Source organism: Erigeron canadensis, chromosome 1 (assembly GCF_010389155.1).
Source record: "Erigeron canadensis isolate Cc75 chromosome 1, C_canadensis_v1, whole genome shotgun sequence".
Taxonomy (NCBI): Eukaryota; Viridiplantae; Streptophyta; class Magnoliopsida; order Asterales; family Asteraceae; genus Erigeron; species Erigeron canadensis.
In genome coordinates, this window is record NC_057761.1 from 19,652,662 (window position 1) to 19,665,793 (window position 13,132).

At 33.5% G+C, this 13,132-nt stretch overlaps 2 protein-coding genes across 2 annotated transcripts; one reads left to right on the top strand and one right to left on the bottom strand.

The window, feature by feature from the left end:
• The first annotated feature begins 228 nt into the window (after positions 1 to 228).
• LOC122584557 (probable pectinesterase/pectinesterase inhibitor 51) lies at positions 229 to 3,359 on the top strand. Its single transcript, XM_043756647.1, has 2 exons — positions 229 to 1,308; positions 2,519 to 3,359. Exons 1-2 carry the CDS (start codon positions 342 to 344, stop codon positions 3,193 to 3,195), a joined length of 1,644 nt encoding a protein of 547 aa, XP_043612582.1. The 5' UTR covers positions 229 to 341; the 3' UTR covers positions 3,196 to 3,359.
• Positions 3,360 to 4,234: 875 nt separating this feature from the next.
• Positions 4,235 to 11,437, bottom strand: LOC122584545 (mitogen-activated protein kinase 9-like). Its single transcript, XM_043756644.1, has 11 exons — positions 10,921 to 11,437; positions 9,480 to 9,882; positions 9,259 to 9,386; positions 9,109 to 9,168; positions 8,076 to 8,225; positions 7,834 to 7,989; positions 6,583 to 6,720; positions 5,652 to 5,725; positions 5,426 to 5,533; positions 5,003 to 5,201; positions 4,235 to 4,550 (listed from the first exon to the last, which is right to left on the bottom strand). The coding sequence occupies exons 1-11, from the start codon at positions 11,200 to 11,202 to the stop codon at positions 4,494 to 4,496; spliced, it is 1,755 nt and encodes a 584-aa protein (XP_043612579.1). The 5' UTR covers positions 11,203 to 11,437; the 3' UTR covers positions 4,235 to 4,493.
• Positions 11,438 to 13,132: the final 1,695 nt, after the last annotated feature.

Sequence of the window (13,132 nt, forward strand, 5' to 3'; positions counted from 1 at the left end):
CAAAAATAATACTCTATCTTCTTTTGGTTTATATCAGGTAATTAAGTTGACACAGTACACGGTCATATACTTATGTCCAAACAAAATGTATCATCAATTGTATTGTATCGCATTTAATTCTTCCATGTGATGTTTGCAGCCGTCGGCACCAACCAAACAAACAAAACATCAAATGTATATATATATATATATATATAATACTAACACTAACTCTATTATTATAGTACATCTTTAAATCAAACCCATGCATATATCCCGTGAGATCGATCCCCACAAAATTATATTCTTGATCAAAACAATAATGTACCTCATCTCCTAGCTAGTTCTAAATCCTCTTGTAAATGGTCTCATATATGGCCACTCATCATCACCACCATATCCTAATCTACTTATTAGTCCTCATTATCGTAGTCTCCCATGTCCAATCTTCAAATCCATGGTCATCTTCCGCGGTTATCAAAGAGGCTTGCAAGTCCACAAGGTTCCCGACATCATGTCAACTTTCACTCATCAAATCCGGTCTCGTTTCACCAGATCATTCCACCCCTTTTCAAGTACTACAATCCGCCTTGTCCGTCTCTTCTAATAACCTTGAAAAAACTAGATTCATGATTCACAATATTTTAAATTATTCAAAAAATAAAGAAAAAAACCACACTACTATTACTACAACTCAACTTTGCCTAGATGTACTTAGTTACTCTGCATATCGTCTAAAAACAGCCGAAAAATTATTCCAACATGTTGTTCGTATAAAAGATGCACGTGCTTGGACTAGTGCAGCCTTGAGTTACCAATTCGATTGTTTGTCTGGACTAAAGAAAGTTCACCAGACACAAATGGTGTCAAAAACATGTTCGTTTATGAACAACACATTGTTGTCATCCACGAGTAATGCATTGAGCATGATGATGTCATACCAAGAATTTGGGAACATTACTGAATTATGGAGAAGTCCTAAGACGGAGAGGGAAGGGTTTTGGGAGAGTCTGGGTGATGGATCTGGAACCTCGGGTCATAAACCCGGGGTTCCTGGAGGTTTAAAGGCAAATGTGACTGTTTGCAAAGGTCGTGGTGTTTGTACTTATGAGAAAGTACAAACTGCCATAAATGCGGCCCCGGATAACCTTGCTCGGGGCGAGCATTTTGTGATTGGTATCAGGGAAGGTGTTTACGAAGAAATTGTACGTGTTGGGTTTGCAAAAAGGAATGTGGTCTTGATTGGGGATGGAATGGGTAAAACGGTAATTACGGGTTCCTTGAGTGTCGGTAAGCTTGGAATAACTACTTACGACACAGCCACTGTAGGTGAGTAATTACAAATGTCTTTTTTTTTTTGGCATAAGTTTTCTTTTTCTATAATATTTAATTTATCAGATTCTTTAGATATTACTACAAACGTAACTCAAGAAGTTCAATGCATTGTGTATTTGTCTTGGAAAAAAACAATATTTTCTAGTTTGGCTTTTCCCTTATACTCGATGCATTTCTTTTTATTGTAGATGGGCAAATAAAAACACATCTGTTTTGTTTTGTCCAATATTATAAAAATATTATTTATCCACATCAATTTGTTCACCTTTTAAAAATATATATGTAATCTTTACATTTACATGTTTGAAGAAAAATCATGTAATTAAACATAACAATTTTTACATTTACACATGTATACAAAAAACTCAAACATACAAATGTAAAGATGTAAATTAAATTTGTCTAAATTTAAAAGTAAATAAATAGTGTTTTTGTTGTCGATGTCGTTTAAAGAAGAACTTCCAAAAAACTACTCTTAGGTGTTTTTGTTTCGACGTACTTAAAGTGATTCTTTACGCATGTGTTAATGATACTGTTTTTTCTATTTTTTTCATTTTTTAAAATTAGTTGTCGACATACGTAGTATAAAAGAGAATTTAATTTGGGCCAAAAGAAAGCATAATCCTCTAAAGACCTATGCAACAAAAATTGTAAGGCCTAGTTTAGTTGTAAGAAATACATTTTATTTTGTAAACTCTTTTTTTAAGAAAACATTTAAAACCAAAATGTGATTAAATTAAAGTGTACCAAAAAAGTTTTTCATAAACACTATTTTCCATTTATAACATGAACTCGGAAAACAACATTTTGTTATTTTTCATTTTATATTTTCCATTTTTTACCTTCCTCTCATCCCCTCTTCTCACATTTCCAATATGTATTTTAGTTATCTAATATGAAAAATAAAAATAACATATTATATGTTTGAATGTGTTTTCTGAATTTTTCTTTGTATCTAGAGATCAAAAACTACTTTTACGTTTTAGAAAATTAAAAATGAAAAGTTAGAAAACATTTTTTACAACTAAACGTGGACTATTGTATGGTAACTTTCTATTTTTCTATTATTTTATATATGATCTCGAATACTTGTTGCGTTCACTTTAAAGATCAAGTCTAGCAAGGATGTGCACCAAACTAGTGATTAATGCCCACCAGTATACGTGACTAATTAACAATATATATTGTTACATCAATTGTGCAGGAGTTGTTGGTGATGGTTTTATGGCAAGACATCTAACCATTCAAAACACAGCCGGCCCGGATGCTCATCAAGCAGTAGCTTTCCGGTCAGACAGTGATTTATCCGTGATTGAAAATTGCGAATTCATTGGTAACCAAGATACTCTTTACGCTCATTCGCTTCGTCAGCTTTACAAATTTTGCGTCATTCAAGGAAATGTTGACTTCATTTTTGGCAACTCTGCATCTATCTTTCATAAATGCACCATTCTCATTCGCCCACGCCAGCTTGACCCGGAGAAAGGTGACAATAGTGTCATATCTGCACATGGGCGGTCTGACCCGGCCCAAACCACTGGGTTCGTGTTCCAGGAATGTATTCTCAGTGGCACGAATGAATACATTGAAATGTATAGGAAAAATCCTCAGGCTCATCAGACGTTTCTTGGGAGGCCATGGAAAGAGTATTCGAGGAGTGTTTTTATCAAGTGTGAAATGGATGCAATTGTTTCGCCACTTGGGTGGATGCGTTGGGATGGTGATTTTGCGTTGAAAACGCTTTACTTTGGAGAGTTTGGTAACTTTGGGTTGGGGTCTAATACGTCCGCAAGAGTGTGGTGGAGTAGCAGGACTCCACCCGCTCATGTTTATGCATACTCGATGCATAATTTTATTCAAGCTGACGAATGGGTATGCTAACTTAGAAATTGATAACTACTGCACTTCGGTAATAAAACCATATATTTCCTGTTAAAGTTAGAAGAAAAAAAACTCAAAAAAACAAAATAGAAAATTTAAATTAAAATTGTATCAATACATACAACTTTTGATAGTATCATAGTATCCAAGCTCGAGTTGACCAATTATTGTGTCAAATGCTTTCGTTGGGAATGTTGTGAAGGTTCCCCCAAGACTTGAAGAGTTCCCAAATTCTTATAGCAGTGATACAATAGATGAAAAGACAGTCCACGGTCTCGATATTAATACCACAAATCGGGCAACAAGGAGTGGATGTCAACATAGAACCAAATTTAATAGGGTTGGAAGACGATCAAGAGCGAACTAACATTGATTTTGAGTGGTGCTATGTTGTTCCATCTTAGCTGTTTAATCGATCATAATTAACGACTATATACTAATTAAATACTCAAATAGTTAGAATTTGGTAAAACATAGATTCACATCCATAATTTTTTATCCAAAAAGAGTTAGAGAACAAGAAAGATCTAAATGTCATGGGCAAACATTCACTAGGTCCACCACAAAGTATCATGGCATAAAACAACAATACCCAATCTTGTCACAAACATCATATACATGACAAACTCTTTGTGTATTTAGTTTAAACCTCTTGTGTATTTAGTTTATTATTCTGTCATGATCTAACGATACAAACTTGATCAGATGAATTGCCATGATCTAATCAAAAGATCTAGAAAATCAAGAAAGGGAACAGTTTTCGGTGTTGGTTCAAGGATGATTTCGGTATTAGGAATTTGCGTGATCGGCACACTACCGATACCATCCCTAAACTGCGTAGGACCCAATATTATTGGTTTGGTGCTCCAAAAGTCCAAATTGAGCAGTTTCAGTTTGTGCCACCTTATATTTGTTACTCCACCTATGACAAGTGATGATCCTTGGTTGCAATGAACATAGAGATATATAAGGTGCACAATTTGTTTGGTAAGGGTAGAATTTTAAAGGGGAGGGAGGGAGTAAATGTGTAGTGTAGACATTTTAACAAAAACTAATCCAAACAATTAGAGAGAAAAAAGTAACATATTGACACTTCCTAATGACTGGTTTATGCTGGAGAAGTTTAAATACAAATGTGTAACAAAAATTGTGTCGCTTTGTTTTATGATTTGCAACCAAATCCATCCTCGACCCGTCGAAAAAGATCACCAAAATATCAACACCAACTTTGAACGTTAAACTACTTGGAGAAACCAACTTGAAACAGAGTCAATAGCCACATTATCCTCAACATTTAGTTATAAAGCTGCCATTTTTTGGGCTAAATCATCAACCTTCTCTTGTTGTTCACCTTCCTGCACCATCATTATAAATTCAGAACAGGTAAACTTATTCAATAATCTTCTAAAAAATCAAATTTAGAAGTGCTCAAGTAGTCAAGTTAACATAGGTTCGTCTTGCTTCCTTTGGTAATTAAACAGAAACTAAAATTGTTTTATTGATAAAGTATTATTCCAAAAATTTCATTACAAAGAAGTTCCTCCAAATATAGCATTACAAATTCATTCCTTCTTTTAATCTAGGGTAAATAATGATCTGGTCGCTGAGCTTTCACAAATATGGTGGTTTAATCTTTAACCATTTTTCGTATTATTTAATCACTTAACTTAGGTCGGTGTGCTGTTTTAACCCCTTTCACGAGTAACTAGAAGTGTTAAACCATCATTAGCCATTTACTTCATCTAATCAAATTGGATTTCTTTTCCAGCATCAAAAGAAGTAATGAAAACTAGACGATAAAAGTTACCTCCTCTCTTGTTCCTTGGTTGCCAATACATTTAGAGGCACTGATACTGGAACTTTTTAACAAGCTACGAGCACTGATTGGTTCAGCTGCATTTTCTGATTGTCGCGGAGGGACATCAAGCTTTGTAGGAGTACTCTGCTTTTCAATAGCATTTTCTTGGCTAGCAGATGTGTCCGCCTTAGGTGCAGGAACTCTTTCCCTGGAAAGAGAAATAATATATTTTTTTAGACGTGTGACGCGGAAACTCTAACAGATCAAACAGGTAAAATAAAAAGATAATATAGCTGAAACGAAAATGGGTGAAAAATAGCCCAATCCGACCTGGCATGTATCAAAGAATTTCCAACTTTGCCAGGTTACCCAACTGACCAACCCCACACATGCCACCATACATTGAATTTCAGAGTAATAATAGTAACTTGCCTAGGCAGAGAAGCATGCAGCCGTTGTAGTGATGGAGTGCTACTTTTCCCGCCTTTACCATAATTCTCCTCTAGATGTGCAAATTGTCGCTTAAAACGGTCAACACCACTAATGTACATTAAAAGAAGATACATTATTCAGTTAGAAATTATTACATAATGTTACATAAAATAAAAAAACTGTTTTCAGACAGAATTTAAAGAAAACGGCGCATAGTGTATATCACCTCGGGTACATGAAGCTAGTTTGTTCTCCATTAACTAAATACTCCTGAAGCATCTTAGGATGATACTCTAAAATCTGATGTATAAAAAAACCATTGTTAAGAAGTACTGAACATGAGGCTAATTATCATAACAGCTATCCATAAGTGCTATATAAGTTGCAAACACCAGCCATTCTGGCAAGGTTCAGATATAAGAATTAACCCCTTCATCCCCAGATATATATATATATATGACAAATTTTCAATTTTAGGTTGTCCATCGAGAATGTCCACTTCCAAAATATATATTACCTACGAATACTACTCGCACATTTTCATATAAGTACATTGAACGAACTTTCCAAGAAGTGTGTACTACAGCATCAAAATAGACATTTGACTATTCAAAAGTGCCATACTTGTGCAATTATAAAAAGGAATGCCTTCTACATAGTGGACACTTATTTGTGGACAAACGGAGCACTAATTTGCTCACTAATATCATAACATGTCAACTATCGATAGAAGTGGCAAACTCAAACCGTGTACTAATGGTTAGTCAATTTGGGTCATGTACTATCCGACATGCATCAAAAAGAAAAAAAAGCAAACCAAACAAAAAAACATAGTAAAATGGATCAGGTCAAATGGGTTGAATAGTCACCAAGACTCTAAATTTAGGTCACACTTATAAAACTGTTTTACTTTCAGATTAGTATTCCATTACAATAGTTTCCATGGTTATATTTAAGGCAGACTATCATAGAAAACAGAAATAAAACTGTTTGCAGTTCAAGCCAACCTGATCTAATATAAAGTTTTAACCCGTCAAATAGAAAGAAACAGCAAGCAAGTAAAGAAAACAATTAAATAACTTAATTGATAGACCATATGCCCTTGGAAATAGTAATATCCAAGAGACAGATGGTCTACTCTGAAGTGAGATCCAAACCTCTCGGTAGATTAACTCTCTAACATCATCTTTTGCCACTTTTTTCCTCTCAAACTCAAACTCAAGCTTTGATATAGCGTGAGTTGAAGGTTCTCGCTCGACATTGGCCAACCCATGGAAGTAAGGATCTGCTAGAGCCTGAAAATAGAAGCACATATTTCATTAGCAAAATACACCATGCCCTTATGTTTAATGACTTCATGCCCTGCAGTTTCTAGATTTACTGGTCATATTATTAGTTCTGTTAAAAATCATTCTATGATAAATCTGCAGATAAACAGAATACTATGATTCAATTAATCAGAATTACAATCACTTTTTCCAGCCATGAACAGACTAAACTAACTATTAAGACGCCTAGTGACAACAATCATTTTCAAAATTTTGACAAAGAAAGCAACACAATAAAATCATGCCAAACGTGGTAAAGTCTTTATGTTAGGTAAGGTATTAGATGAAAAAACATATATTTTTTATATCTCAATTTCTACTACATAATAGAGTAAGTTGACCAATTGCTTGTATATTGAAACTTAGAATATGGATTTTATAATTATACCCTATGCAAAACAAATCTTTAACAAACTGTATGTTGTATTACTAAAAAGTCACATATATTTAATTAATATAAATGTAAACTTAATTAATATAAATGTAAACTATATATCACAACATTAACTATTTTAACATAATACCACCATCTATCTCTCCTCTCTTACACCACCACCACCAACCACCATCCATAGCCGGTGATCGATAGAGTCGGAAGCTGCTGTTCCCTTATGAGAAGCTTGAATTTAGAAAAACCTGAATAGCTATAAAAACTATGTTCTACTGTTCAATCATCATAATATAGACTCGTAAATTCCAGTTAGTGATTTTATATTATTAGTCAAATTATTTATTTATGTAATACAGTGGAAACATGTTTATAATGTTAAAGTATTTAGGCAAGTTAGAAATCAAGGAAACTTGTTGTAGCATGTATAAGTCAATTCTTCATAAACAAGGGTAGCAACTTCAAGGAGAGGGTAGGGGGGAGTAAGGCAGCTGATTAAATCATCTAAAACCCCCCACAAAACCGAATATAACTTCCACAATAAAGAGTTCTATTCGACCCAATTTTCTTCCTTTCTGTTCATGTTAAAGAGGGTTCTTGCAGCCTAGTTTCGACTGATGTAAGAGCAAATTAGAAGTCTTTCTCTTTTAACTTCATAAAAAATATAAGATCAAATGAGACTTCTACCATACCTCCTCAGCTGATGGTCGATCTTTTGGATCAAATGAAAGCAGGCGTTCGAGTAGGCGAAGGGCCAAAGGATCTGCATTAGGAAATCTGTGTACAAAAGGAACTGCCGGTTTCTTACGCATATTACTAAGATACCTTCTTGCTTTCTCATTACGAATCTGCATTGTTATTTATCAAACCACAACATTTGCATTAGTCGACAGATTTCATAACGGATAAGAAATAGATAGAAGAGCTAACTGACCCTTGCTAACGAATCAGCAGAAGGAGTTCCAAGCAAATCAGTCATAAGATCCAACTGATGCACAACATTCTTTCCAGGAAATAATGGTCTCCCGCTAAGAATCTCGGCAAATATGCATCCAATGCCCCAAATATCAATGCCAGGAGTATACTGCAATACAGATTGTGATTATATAAGTTTCATGTTTCATAAATAAAATAAAATACATCTGATACATCTCTTCAAAAATCTAGGAGTAGAGGAGGGAAAATGAGCAGGCCGGAACTGGTAATTTCATACTTAATAACACGAATTGACCTAGTGAAACTTGTATGTCCACTATTCAGTGAATATATATATATATATAAGGGACTTCCATGAGTATCATGCAATTGTAAGCCTGTAACTGAATGAGCTAATTTTAATTTATAATTAGAAACTGCAACCCTTAATATAATTAGAAGCAGAAGGTAATAAATTCGGAATGGAGCTAATAAATTTCACACGTTTATGTGATATTGACATTTCATTTATCTTAGATATCCCCTACTAAGAATCAAGGGATGTCTGGTTTGATGGTTTTTCGTATATCTAGGTTAGGGTAGGATTTGAAAAGAATGAAGTTGATACATAAAAAATTTGGAGTCATCCATAGTTCAATGGCTAAAGGACTGATTCAAAGAAACTATACACGTAATCGTCCTACCATGTTATCAAATGAATACTCGGTAACTTCTGACTGCAAACTAAACACCACCTATATCAATATGTGCACTTATTTAAAGTTAGTATTGATCCCTCCCTGAAAAGTTGCAATGTCTGACTCGACATATCTAAGATTAGTATTTAAACTGCCAACTCAATTGATGTATTTAACTTAGTTTTATGCAATAGACCAGGGGCATATAATGGGCACAAATCAATATCCACACTCTTCATAACTATAACATGGAATAAACAAGTTAATCTAGCTTTATAAGTTTCTACAAAACAGTTATCAAAGATCCAAAATAAAGCATTATACAATAATAATGAAGATGAAGAAAGTACATACTTTAGAGAAAAAAGAGCCACAGAGTTCAGGAGCACGATACCATCGAGTTGCAACGTAATCCTGCAACCATAATCCAACATATAGAATAAATAAACATTTAACGAGATTGAAATGAGAAAAGTGGATACAAAACAGATAGATGTAACAGACCGTCCAAAATATGGCTGATGGTGCATCATTAAATGATACCCGAGCAAGCCCAAAATCACAAATCTTCAAATTGCAGTCAGCATTAGCAAGAATATTTTTGGGTTTCAAGTCTCGATGAAACACATTTGCTACAAAATTCAATAAAAAGAAATAAAAAAAACTGCCAGAAACTTCCACAAAAACACAAGAATTCGGAATGATGTCAGCAGAATGAAACAAACCTGAATGGATATATTTTAGGCCGCGAAGAAGCTGGTACAAGAAAAACTGACAATGTTGAGGCGTTAGATCATCATTGGCCCTGATAACTTGGTGGAGGTCACATTCCATCAATTCAAAAACTACATAGATATCCTTAAACTCTCTTCTAGACGGAGGGAGCATAATGTGTTTAATTTCTACGATATCCGGATGCTTGAGCAAGCGAAGGAGCTTGATTTCTCTAAGAATCCTAGTGGCATCAGAGACATGCTCAAAAACATCATTAATTTTTTTAATTGCAACTTTTTCTCCGGTGTGCGTATCAATTGCAGAACCCACAACGCCATAACTCCCTTTTCCGATAACTTCTTGAACTTGGTACCTACTTGCTTCCCCGTACTCGGTAAAGAATTCTGCTTCAAGCTGGGTTAACAAACAACATAAGAAGTTACAGACTTCTCTAAAAAAATGTGCCTTCAAATTTTAAATGAAAATGTTTGATATAATTCAACATAACAACTTAAATATTCAATCATCTCACTTTAACAAATGCACTTAGTTGAGGGCAATTGGTCATTAAAAGTTGGTTGTCATATGCATTATGCAACCAAATAACACATAAATGTGACCAATATGTAAGCCTAAAGCTATACCAGTATATGACAACCAACTTTTAAAGTCCACACGGCCTAAGATCTACTGTATTAGATTGCTCGATCGAGACAACTGAAAATGTAAGTTATTTGAGATGGAAATAAAAAAAAAATGCAACAAATCAAAAAACAGTTATACACCATTTGCTAAATTTGTCATATAATCATGTAAAGCTACCACATTCTTAATATTGAGGTTACCCAAAAGAAATTAAAAGATGCTAAATTTATCATCCTATCATCAAAATGAAAAGCGAAAATTAAAATAGATTTTACTTTAGATTTAGTCAAAGTATGTTAAAACTCTGAGAGAATCACCAAGAACATTTTAGTAGAGGTGTTTTATCATTTCAACCCATTCAAACGCATAAATATTACTCGTGGGTCGTACTTTTTTCGTAGATGGCCCCTACTTCATACAAAGTATAGATTTAAATGTTGACACATGTAAAAAAAATTATTCAAAAAATCCCAAATTTTCATGCACTAATTTCTGTTAAAATCCCTAGTAAATTTCTCTTAACTTTCTACTATGATAGTAATTACTAACTGTTTTAGATCAAGGCATAGTACAAAATAGCAAGTGGAAACAATACTGAAAGAGGTCAAAATAGCACATGTCATAAATAAAACAGTTATGAACTGTAACTGATTTAAATGACATAAAGCAAATCCAACACAGATAAATAGATATATATATATATATACAAAAACTAAATAGCAAAAAATAAAATAAAATTGGCAAACATTCAAAGGAAAATAAATATATATATACTATAAAGATGTAGAATGAAAAAGAAAGAAGTACCTTTTTGTTATTATGAGGATCCATGGGTTTAGAAGGTGAAGGCGGGTTCAACCCGATCCGTTTTGGAACTCTAAGATGCTTAAGTAAAGATATATCAAAATCTTTTTGTTGTTGCTGAATAATTCCACTACTACTCGTATCTGATGATGAAGATGATGATAATGATGATTTAGAATCAGATTCTACGCCGCCGCCGCCATCTTCATTAGATCGACGGTTGTGATGATGATTGTGATTGTGAAACCATTTAAGAACTCCGTCAACGAATGTTCCATTCCCCATCAATCTATATATCTATCTATTTTATTTATAAGAAAAGTAAATTATTATAAATTAATTTAACACGGCAAGCAACCTAACACAACTCCAATACTGGTTTTCAGATATAAATGCGAAGTGTATTTCTCTCTGGCTAGTTTAATCAATGTATGTATATATGTATCTATATATATTTTTATAGGTTGAGACAGATGCAAGCAGACATACATGTGACAGTTGGAATATAGTAGATTTATTTACTCTGTTTGACAAAGAAAAAGATAGATAGATAGATAGATGGGGAGCCGCGTTACGTGAAGTAGACTAGCTAGAGATCGGTGAGCGTCGTGCTCAATTTTTTTTAATTTTTAATTGATTATTATAATATTTTTCTCGTTATGATTATTGGTTTTGCTTGTCTGTCTGTATTTTCTTGTCTTGTCTTTATTTTGGTTTTTCATTTGTGATTTGATTTACCATATAGACCATTAGAGCAAGCAAGGCGTGATATTTCACTTTTTCCGCCCTGTAATGCTTGAAATATTACCCCGAGGGGGCGTTCTGAAGAGAGAAAAGACGTGGGCGTAAGATTTTGGACGAGTGAAACATGACGTGAGATTGTGAACCTTAGAAACAATTCAAAATAACAAAATTATTTTTTTTTACTTTTTACTTTTCTCTGTTTTATCTTCTTCAATTTTCCTTATCTTTTTTCTTTCCTCTTTCTGCTTCTCCATTATTTTTACATCTTCTTCTTCACAAATCACAGACCATGGACGATGGTAGTTTGTCGTCGTGGCGTCACTGCTCTTTAATGGCGGTTGGTAGCGAGTATAATGAAAAAATGTAGATATAGATATGAGTTTGTAGTCGTGCTATATATATATAGGGGAACAACCCCATACTCACTTTTCTCCCTATATATATATATATATATATAAGGTAACACTCGGGTAAGAACACTCTTAAAATAAGAACGGTGATAACACTTAAAAAAATCATTTTGATGCATTAAAAGTCCAAAAACTAACATAGTGCATAACTAATTATCATCATTTAAGTGTTTAACAACACATTGATCCGTCAAAATCGGAAAAATCATGTTTTTTGTTGGATGCGTCATTTTGATGAATATGCATCCAAGATGGATGCACAAAACAAAAAACATGAGTTTCTCGATTTTGACAAACCAATATGTTGTTAAACACTTAAATAATGATAATTAGTTATACACTATATTACTTTTATGGACTTTTAATGCATCAAAATGAAGTTTTTAAGTACTCTCATTGTATTCTTATTTTAAGACTGTTTTTATTTGATTGTCCATATATATATATATATATATACATATATATGAGGGGATGGGGTAACAAGAGAATAGATATATAGGTTGTGTATTTATATTATTAACATTACCTAACGGTATGTTTCATTTAGCCCCATCCTATTTTTCTTTTTTCAATTCTTTTAGTTTTAGTTTATGAACAATCAACTTTTGTTTCAATAAATGAATGTCATAATAAAATCTTAGTCAGTTAAAATTTTATGTTATTTATTTGAACTTTCTAATTATGTAATAGTTTTAGTTAAAAAGTAAAAACAAAAACTAATGTAATTATATAAGTATATTAAAAAAAATTTAAAAAATAAAAAGAAGACAAAGTTGGCCCACAAAAAATGCTTTTTTTAAGGCCTTGGTCCAACATAAATTGAGAAAAAACCCCTTGATGAGTGGATTGTCACTTGTCAAGAGATGCCCCTACGAGAGGCTTTCTCTTAAAGCTTTGTTCCTCTTAGTCTTAGGGGAGGGAGTGGTCACCTCTTCTCCAATCTTTATCACGTTTCCACATCATCACTAACCAATAAAAACCTTCCATCTCAATTTTCTACCATCTTCCCTAAATCACTGGCGTCACTTTCCCCAAACTTCTTTCAATCTCCACCTTGTCAT

What these genes read in the sequence shown, in the direction of transcription:
- LOC122584557 (XM_043756647.1), top strand. Translation starts at nt 342, where the DNA reads ATGGTCTCATATATGGCCACTCATCATCACCACCATATCCTAATCTAC. An exon ending in TTACGACACAGCCACTGTAG is followed by an intron (nt 1,309 to 2,518) that starts GTGAGTAATTAC and finishes TCAATTGTGCAG; the next exon opens with GAGTTGTTGGTGATGGTTTT.
- LOC122584545 (XM_043756644.1), bottom strand. Translation starts at nt 11,202, where the DNA reads ATGGGGAATGGAACATTCGTTGACGGAGTTCTTAAATGGTTTCACAAT. An exon ending in CTGCTGATTCGTTAGCAAGG is followed by an intron (nt 7,990 to 8,075) that starts GTCAGTTAGCTC and finishes ATAACAATGCAG; the next exon opens with ATTCGTAATGAGAAAGCAAG. An exon ending in CTGCATGCTTCTCTGCCTAG is followed by an intron (nt 5,202 to 5,425) that starts GCAAGTTACTAT and finishes TTCTCTTTCCAG; the next exon opens with GGAAAGAGTTCCTGCACCTA.